The sequence below is a fragment of the Cyprinodon variegatus genome, unplaced genomic scaffold (assembly GCF_000732505.1).
Source record: "Cyprinodon variegatus isolate N-32 unplaced genomic scaffold, C_variegatus-1.0 Scaffold41, whole genome shotgun sequence".
Lineage (NCBI taxonomy): Eukaryota > Metazoa > Chordata > Actinopteri > Cyprinodontiformes > Cyprinodontidae > Cyprinodon > Cyprinodon variegatus.
The window spans coordinates 1,636,798-1,645,985 of record NW_015150494.1 but is presented as its reverse complement, the minus strand read 5'-3'; the positions used below and the strand labels follow the sequence as shown (position 1 = coordinate 1,645,985).

The 9,188-nt window shown below is 39.1% G+C and overlaps 1 protein-coding gene across 2 annotated transcripts in view; it reads left to right on the top strand.

Annotated features, from left to right (window-relative positions):
• Window positions 1–9,188, top strand: part of ncor2 (nuclear receptor corepressor 2) — a 145,108-nt gene that overhangs the window by 111,199 nt on the left and 24,721 nt on the right. Inside the window, exons 21-27 of one of the 2 annotated variants that reach the window (XM_015370063.1) lie at window positions 1,320–1,437; window positions 1,925–2,183; window positions 4,225–4,353; window positions 4,440–4,567; window positions 4,656–4,752; window positions 4,830–4,934; window positions 6,168–6,259. In XM_015370063.1, coding sequence (XP_015225549.1) covers window positions 1,320–1,437; window positions 1,925–2,183; window positions 4,225–4,353; window positions 4,440–4,567; window positions 4,656–4,752; window positions 4,830–4,934; window positions 6,168–6,259 — 928 coding nt within the window. Of the gene's footprint in view, window positions 1–1,319; window positions 1,438–1,924; window positions 2,184–4,224; window positions 4,354–4,439; window positions 4,568–4,655; window positions 4,753–4,826; window positions 4,935–6,167; window positions 6,260–9,188 lie in introns of both variants that reach the window. The other variant, XM_015370061.1, reaches the window with a different exon arrangement.

The following is a 9,188-nucleotide window of genomic DNA, read 5'->3' as shown; positions in this document are numbered from 1 at the left end:
GTGCGCATGCCCAACATTTCGTCGCCTATTTTTGCTTTGGCACCACAGTGCCACTTACAGGCCTGGCATACATTTTGCAGCGTTTTCATGTATTCGTGTGGACGATCACATTTATTTTACGTCTCCGTTTTTACGACAAACGTTCTGGAAAATATTAGCGTTTCGTGTTCGTTTTGACTTCGTGTGGACGGGGCCTTATTGTATTCAATTTCATAAAACGGAAATATTTTTTAAGTAGAAAAACTTTTTTCAACATGATTTCCAAAATATATCAGCAGCCCATTGAAAAATGCATTTATTCTGGTTTGGCAAGTTTTTTCGGCTTTAATTTAAAACCTAAAATTGTAAATGGTACAATGATAATCAAAAAGGACAAATCTGGGGCACGCTTTGGTGGTGCAGTGGTTAGTGCACCCGACCCATGCATGGAGGCCTTATTAGTCCTCGACTCGGGCGACCCGGGTTTGAATCTGGCCTGTGGTCTTTTTCCGCAGGTCTCTCCTCCTCTCTCAAACCCCTTTCCTGTCAGCCTACTATCCATAAAAACAAACAAACAAACAAAAATTCTTTTGAGGTTCATATTTCCTGAAATCTTTTTCTTTATGTAAAAAATAAAAATAAAAAAAAATCATGCAATATTTTGTGGCTCTAAACGAGTTTTATTCACTAGATACAAGTTGAAAATGGTTCTTTGGTCTGTAAAGGTTACAGACCCCTGCTCTATAGGATATCCCACCCCAGAAGTGAACAGGATGTCTATTTGAAAAGAATGCACTTTGTAAAACTAAGTCTGAAAAAGATAAGAAATAAAATAAATACAATTTGATATAAGAAAAGAATGAAATATGAAAAAAGTGTAAAAAATATTAAATATTAAAAAAAAATGCAACGTTTTTCTCAAAACCTTTTTTGATCCAAGAAGTTTTTCAAAGTTTTGATTTCTAGATTTCATAGTTTTTTTCTTACATTTTTCTTTAAAAAAACTTGCTCTGTTTGCAACAATAATGGAACATAATTCCCTCCATAGAATTCCCTCTGACCCAAACTTAGGCTGAGAGTAGAATCCATTAATACTTTGCTACATCAGAGTACATATAAACTTCATTATTTGAAACTCTGAGCAAACTCTTCTATCATGGTGCTTGGATTAACCAAAGCCTTTATTCCTAATTTGGCTTCAGACGTCCAAAACAAACAGCATCAGGCACTTTGTGGACATTTTAAACGATGATGGTCGTCATCTGTTTGCATGCACAGTAAACAGGAAACGCTGGATCCTCCGTCAGCCTCCTATTACTTTCTGTCTGTGCGTTTTACAGGATGACGTCTCCACGGCCCAGCCTGCTCAACTTCTCCCACGATGGGGTCATCTCGTCTCTGCAGAAGCCCATGGATCTGAAGCAGCTCAAACAGAGGGCTGCAGCTATCCCGCCTATTGTGAGTTGGTCTTCAGAGTTCTAGTGTGTATTTTCGTTTTATGTGCATGAACAGATGAGAGACTGTTGGTAAATCTCAGCCTTTGCTGCTTTGGGGTAGAAAAAAAAGAAGCTTTGACACAGGTTGTGTTCTGTAACTAAAAACAGCTCACTTTATCTCTGCAGCCATATCTGCTCTGTCCTCATTTCTAAACTAAAAGGGGAAAAAAAAAAAGGGACAGCAGGTGAAAATGTGAAGTCATATTTGTTTAAGATAAGGCAGCCAGATGGGCGATGATGGAGTAGATTACTTTGTGGAGCAGAAAGAAGATGCCAAGGATTAGGGAAACTTTAGCTCGCCAAGAAATAAGAGCTGAGTTTTTTTCCTATCGTGTTGATCAGATACTGTAAGCAGCCCCACCATATGGCAGCGCTCGCTAGGAGCTGGCTTGTGTTATGTGACTGGCATGTATGTAACTGTCTTGTTTCTGTGTTTCGGTTATGTGAAGATGCCAGAGGCCTCTGTGCAGGGCACGCAGCGGAGTGAGAGTGGGAAAGCAGCGCAGCCCCCCCACGCCTGGGCACTGTACCAGGAGCAGATCACCATGGCTCATGGGGAGTCCTCTCAGGAAGTCAAACAGCAGCAGCCTTCAGGCCAGGCAGGCAAACAGCAGCCTTATACCCCTCAGGCAGACCGAGAGCGAGAAGGTCTCCTCACCAGCAGCCCTCTGGTTCGCCCTCGAAGCCCCTCCGCCAGCCAAAAAGACGGTACAAAAAACCAAGCATTGCATTTCCATTATATTTTTAGAATGAACATTATTAATCATCTGCTCCAATTGGGCTGTGATGTGAGATTCTTATAGTATATATTTATATTTATTTTTTTTAATGGTTTTTATTCTGTGTTTTGATTTTGTTTCTGCAGTTGTTTTTAATTTTTGTACGGTGGCCTTGAGTGTCCACAAAGGCGGCTTTTAAATAAAATGTTATATTATTAGTATGTTAACCTTGTAGGAAAGCAGCAGAGGTTCACACTGTTGACATGAAAAACTGGCAAACAAAAATCTATTGCATTATTTCCTACCTTTTTCTTTTTCAGAAGGCTTTAACTTTGGATAAAAAATGATGAAGAACCAATAGGAATATAATATAATATACAGTATCTACATTCATTTTTGTTGGTCTTTTAATGCCGAAAAAGACTTTAGGATCAATTGGGATCAAAGAATAAATTATATTTATAATGGATCTTTATTTTTTTTCCTCCTCTTTATTGTATTTAACTCCAAAAATCACTGTTGGCTGTTTTTTTGTTTTTTTATGTTGGGTATCTGTTCCTGTAACCAGCCTGCAGACAGTGCTTAACATAAATGCTGCTCTTAAGTAAGAAAAGTGTTACCTTAAAGAAACAACTGCAACAAATCAATCATATTTTTTCCTAAAATAAATCTAATTTCCCACGATTTTACCAAATATGTAAGATAATTTTCCATTGGATTAAAATCATGTAATTATAACTCTATTATCTTATTTCAAGGTCATAATAATATATTTTTGGTTTGAAATATTAGGCATTTTTATCAGCTCAAATTAAGGGATGATAAACGTTATTTTAAGATGGTTTTACTTATTTTTAGTTTAGTTTTGTACTACTTGACTATGGGTGGGATTTTTGTTTTTATGGAAATAGCATTTGCATTGCTTAGAGGTGTCTGTTAAATGTAATGCCCTTATTTAAGCCAGCTTACTGGCAGTACAAAGCAAAAGAATGTAGGACAATAATTCATGCAACAAGATTACGCTGCATCTCAAAAAAAGGATTTTAAACTGATAAACTGAAAAAAGTGCTTATTTGAGGTATTCATACAGTCATTTATAAATGTGTAAAAATGCTGAATAGAGAATAACTAGGAAGTAGAGGAGTGTTAAAGTCCTGCTCCACATCCAGCTCTGTGGCATTTGAACTACTTTCACTAAGTAGGTCTTTTTGTAGAGGGTCTGACCTTGAGTTTGTTCTTCAGAGTTTAGGGTCTTTATCAGTATCTGGGACGCTCCTGGACAAAGGGGCGTGATAAATGATCTGGTAGCACCGCTGACCCAGAAGGGAATATTGTTTTATTCATTTTACAGTGAGCTTGGAGTGAGTGGTTCTCTGATGCACAGTTCAGATAAATTAAAGCATTTAACTGTACAGAGCAGCTGCATAAGCAAAGTTTCTGCAGGCTTTTCCAAAAAAAAAGTCTTTAGTATTTTCATCTTATGCAATTATGTATGTGAATTTCTTTTTAATTTGGAATCATCTGCAAAAATTTCACCTGTAAAGTTGCAGCAACAGAAAGTGTGACTTTCTGACAGTGGGCGTTACAACACCCTCCAAGATGTGTAACCCACATAGGCTGGGTTCCCAAAAACGGTGAAAACGTTCCTCAGCGTGCAATAAACACACTGAATTCCCACGGCAGCCCAACAACACCAGTTAAACGACAAGAGCTTCTTTGGAAGTAAGCCGTTAAAACGTTTAACTCATGTAATGAGAGCTAATGTTAATAAATCTCTGCCTGACGCGCTGGTGTGTCACATGATCAGATTGGGTGTGTCTGATTGGCTATAAGCTGCTGTACTTGCTCCAGTGCTTGTTACATCGTTGACATTAGCAAAGATGTGTATAAATAACATAAAGAGAAGAATTTTATCTAAAAGGGAAACTGGTTTCGGTCGTAGGACAGAAGGATGGACGGAGGACTTCTTGGATTAGTCGTAGTTCTTGTTTTATGTTGGTTCTAACTTCCTGCATGTATTGATGTTGCAGAAAGGTCCCGGGCGTTTTCTCCACACAGTGACGCCAAGAAGCAGGTGCTGGCCGCTGATGACCTCAGAACCTCCACCTTGGGTCGCCCGGTTCTGTCGCCATTCTCTCAGCACATGCTCCACTTCAACAGTGAGGAACCTTCTCTGTTTGCTCCTGTTACTTTCATCCATGTAAAGAACCACAGCTGAGATTTAATGAGGTTTGTTGTCTTCCAGCGTTCCAACACCCGTCGCTCTCCGGCCTGCCGCAGGATAATGTACGGTTAGCAGCAGTGAGGCCCCTCTCAATGCCTGAGCCCCCCCCTCTTATTTCCTCCAACAAGCCAGGAGGCTCTATCACACAGGTATATCAATTTGAAGGACAATGGAGGTGCTTATCTACTGTTATAGTTGATGTATTGTGCATTGATGACCAACTATTTGGATGTTCAGGGGACGCCTGTTCAGCTGCACAGTGCGGCCCACGGACTGGACCATACGAAGATCCCCCCCGCACCAATGGGGATGTCTTGGATGGAGAAAAAAGTTGGTAAGTGAAACCCTCCGCTGTGTTTCACGTGTCTCTTCTCGTCACTGTGATCTTATTGACTCACCATTACCCAGCAGGTCCTTTCCCAGCGGTGAAGCAGGAGCAGTTGTCTCCTCACAGCTCCTCCCAGGCTGATGACCTGTCAAACCCGGGGCCGCCTCACGACAGTTCCTCTGCACGAGGTGGGTGCATGCTCCTCCTCTCCATTATCATGTAGCCACACAGATTGGACCAAGAGTTATGGTTTTATTGTTGAGTCGGGACCGGAAACGTTTGGGAAATAAAAACAATCTGAATGGTTTTGTTCACGTTTCGGCTAATGAAAAAACACCGTCAGTATATGTCAGAGGTCAGGAATTACTGGACCGGAGGTCTGGATCCGGACCCACCTGCTGGCTAATCCGGACCCAACCTGATCTAAAACTTTTTTCTTTATTCGGATCCTGCTGATTTTTAATTGATATTTGTCGACGGTATTCCTCTTCTAAAATATCATTTAGAAGTTAAATGATTGCAGGTCTCTGGCCAATCACATATAATGATCTTTTAAAAATGCCGATTCATATTTTGACTGATGCTAATTTTTAGTATTTTTTTTATTATAACTGATTTCAGTTGGTATAAGATCATAAGACGCCTTCTATTTTCAATCTTATCCTACCGAAAAATATTGAACAATACCTGTGAAACATTACAAACCTCTGTCGCCCACCAGGTCCTAATTTTCAATATAAATGCAAAGTTTAGAGCGTTGACAGCTGGTGATTGTCAGAAATGTTGCATTGCTAGATAAGATCGGTTTCACAGCTAAAGTATCGGCCGATCAAAGATCTAAAAGCGGAAACAAATACCCCAACACACAACTGGGGGATGTTTAACTGAAATAGAAACTTGTTATTTATCGGTCTAAAAAGGTGAGGAAATGTAAATAAAGGGTCTTCAGCCTCAACAGCAATATTGATATTAGAAAATTGTATCGGCCCAAAATTTCAGATCAATGCGTCTCTAGTTTTTGCCTTAAATCTGGAAATTAATGGTTAAAAGTGATGCTTAAAATATATAAGAAATAACCAAAATTTTTATCTGTATTTGATTTGTTTTTATATATTTGTCCCTTAAGGTGCTCTTTAAATAAAGTTTAAGCTTTTAATTTTCTAGTAAATACATCATTAAGTCTTTTTTGTATTTATTTATATAAATTAAATCTCCTTTATTTGAACATTTTTAAACATTAACCTTCATCAGGTAAAATCTGCATTGGTGGGTAAAAGCTTCAGCCTCACTGCCTCTGATTGGTTCATCTCTACATATAAATACAAGCCACAGGCTCTTCGGTGCACAGATGTTTCGACTCTTTCTGCTCCGTATCATTTCTGTAGGCGTTACAGTCTTAAGATCTTTATCTTGTGTTGCAGCCGTCCAAGGAGGAAGCATCACTAAGGGTCTACCTGGGACCAGAATACACCCGGAGTCTGTTGTGGCCTACCGGCCGGGCTCCATCACACAGGTGAGCTTATCTTTTAAAGCCCTGTTGTACACATCTTCATTGATTAATAGTAACGGGGATATTTTAAGCAAATTTTAAACTTATGCATTTTGTTATTTTTTTTTTTTTACTTGTGTTCCCTATTATATATATATTTTTTTACCATGATGAAGTCAGTGGCACTCGGTGCTGAAAGCTACAAACCTCATGGCTCTTAAATTGTGCTGACACAGTAGTAAGAGTTTTTTTTTTGTTTTTTTTTTGACAGACAGTTGTCAGCTCTCTTCCTCTTTCTGGAAACCTCTCAACATTATCTGAAATGTGTTAAAAAGCGATCTGAAAAAGAGGGTAATCCGTTGCGTTATACTTCTAACCCCATTAGTTCCTCGACTCTGCAGCTCAGGGAAACGCTTCTGAGGTTAATGTGATTTACCAGAGAACGGAGACGTACAGTCAGCAGGAATTGAAACCAACACTGTAAAACCGTGTCAAAGTTCATGCCACAGACGCGCTGTGCCAGCCCCCCCACATCCTGATGCAGGCTTTGCCCTCTGAACACACTAGGCTAAACCGCCGTCCTCAAACATGCAGAGACTTTTCTGTGTTTAACATTTGTTCTTGTGATGTAAGAGCAAAAGAAGAGAACCGGGAAGAGGTCAAACTGCAAACCGTGTGCGGCGGCTGCTGGATTGCCGCCTTGCTCTGACATAACAGCTCTGAATGGATCCGTAGCCGTAGCAACGGGTACACGCTGTGCCGCATCTGTTCCCTCTGTTATTTATCCGCGGAGCTCAGATGCTGGCTCCACCCAGTTGCCGGTGTACACGTTCCAGTTTGCCATCAAACTGGCACAGGTAGAGGAAAACAAGAGAAAAGGGAATGTTTGTCTTATTTGGCTTGACGCTGGACGGGTTGATAGGTGGAGGACCGTGATTAAGGTTTCTGAGGACTGTTTTAGTCCTTACTATCTGGTAAACAGACACCCATCCCCTCGCCCCCTCTTTTGGTAAACACTTCTTGGAAAAGCTGCAGCCGTTGGATTACAGCTCCTCTCCCAGTAACTGCCGTCTCTTATTTTCACCATCCACACATGCAGTCATCTCTTGACCAATTGGAGCGGGCAGAAATATGACTCACACCAAGTAAAACTGATGGTATTTAAGGTTTATACCATGAATGTTAATCTTCTACTCTTTCAGATGGTTTCACCTTTGCTTCATTTAGAAGTCAAGCTTTGCCTCAGAGGTGTCTCTGTGTTAATTCGCTTTTTTTCCAACTGTATAACTTGTGTGGTTAAATTTTGCTGTAGGCAAAAAGGCAAAGCTGTAGAAGTATTTCAGATGGTGCTATGCTGTTTCATGGGCATGCATATTTCATAGATGTGTGTAATGTAGACTATGTTTAGCAACGTTTCAGCTGGCTGTCGCATTAGGATGTACATGGTAGGCATCTTATTCCTCTCGCTTTTAAAGCCCATCTTCACTACTGGTAATGGAGATACTCTGTCAGGAACTGTGTGGCTAATATCTGATCTCTTTCTATATGAGAATAAAAAGATATAAGAAAATAAAATCTTTTTCTAGCCTTTTACCCATAAGAATAGTTGTATTTAATACAATGTAGTTTACTATTATTGTATTTAAACTGTCTAATTTTTAAAATGGTCTTTAGTTTCTTATATTAGTGCAGATAGCGATAGTTAAATCCTATTCAAAAGGTTTCCTAATTGCAGGTGCAGGGCGCCACCTTTTTTACAATACATATACAAAGTTGATTATTCTTCTGAATTTTTATTTTATCTCTTCTGTTAAATAATTTAATTTAAAGACTTAAACACAATCAAGTTTTAGTTTTTGTTCTAATTTTAATCGTTATTTACATATCCGACCCCTGACTGCTGTTTGTAGAGATGTTTAAATACTTTTCTTTATAGGATTGTCACAATAAAAATTAAAAAAAAAAGTCGATACCCGGGAAAATGTTTGATACTTGATACCATTTTCTATACCGTTAAGATAAAAAATTAATGGATAAAAACTCTCCTTTTTTATCTTAGTATAGAACATGCTTTATCATCAGAATCCCAGATGGTATTTCAATAAGTGTGAAAATAAATGCTAAATAAATACTACAGATTGACTTTATTTTATGTAATGAGTTTTTATTTTTTAATTTGCTAATAATCCTAACATCAAAAAAAAAAAAAGACCATTGCAAAAAATATTAAAACAGCACTTCCCTGTAATACCGATACAATGCCAAATTAGCAAGGTGTCAGGATTCAGCATTTAACGGTAACGTTATTTTTGACCACCTTCGTTGTTGTTAAACTCAAAAATAAATAAAAAATCACTTCCTTCTCTGGTGGTTGCGGCCATCCCGATGTCTGCACCCCTAGTGTCCCGGTAATCTGGAAAGGGCTCTGGATATCTCGGGCTTGCATTGCCTCTTTTTCTGTCCAGGACTCATCTGGGGCCACCCACACCTGCTATTAAGCAGGGGTTGATGTTAAGGATTTTATAGTTTCAGAATTCCCTGACTTTTAACTGACTCAGGATTAGTTTTCCCTGACAAAATAAATGCAGCAACAAGACAATAATAATAACATAACAGGACACCAATTTAACATATTTAGCTCTATAACATTTAAATGCACCTCTCCAATGTCTAAGAGAAAAAAATTAAATGAACATTGTTTAATGTATGACCTTAATTTCATTGCACCGGGCAAGTGCAATGAAATTTTACTCTCCCAACAATAAAAGCTACTTGCGATCGGGCAATGGTTAACATCGAGCCCTGTTAAGCATCTTTTACTTCTGAACAATCTTTGTGAATCCTTTATACATGAGCATGCTCATTAGGGATGGAACGGTTTATGAAAACCGTCTGAACCGTTCGGTTCGACTGTCTCTGTTCGACTCGCGTGTGTTGCGTACGGTTCATGCGC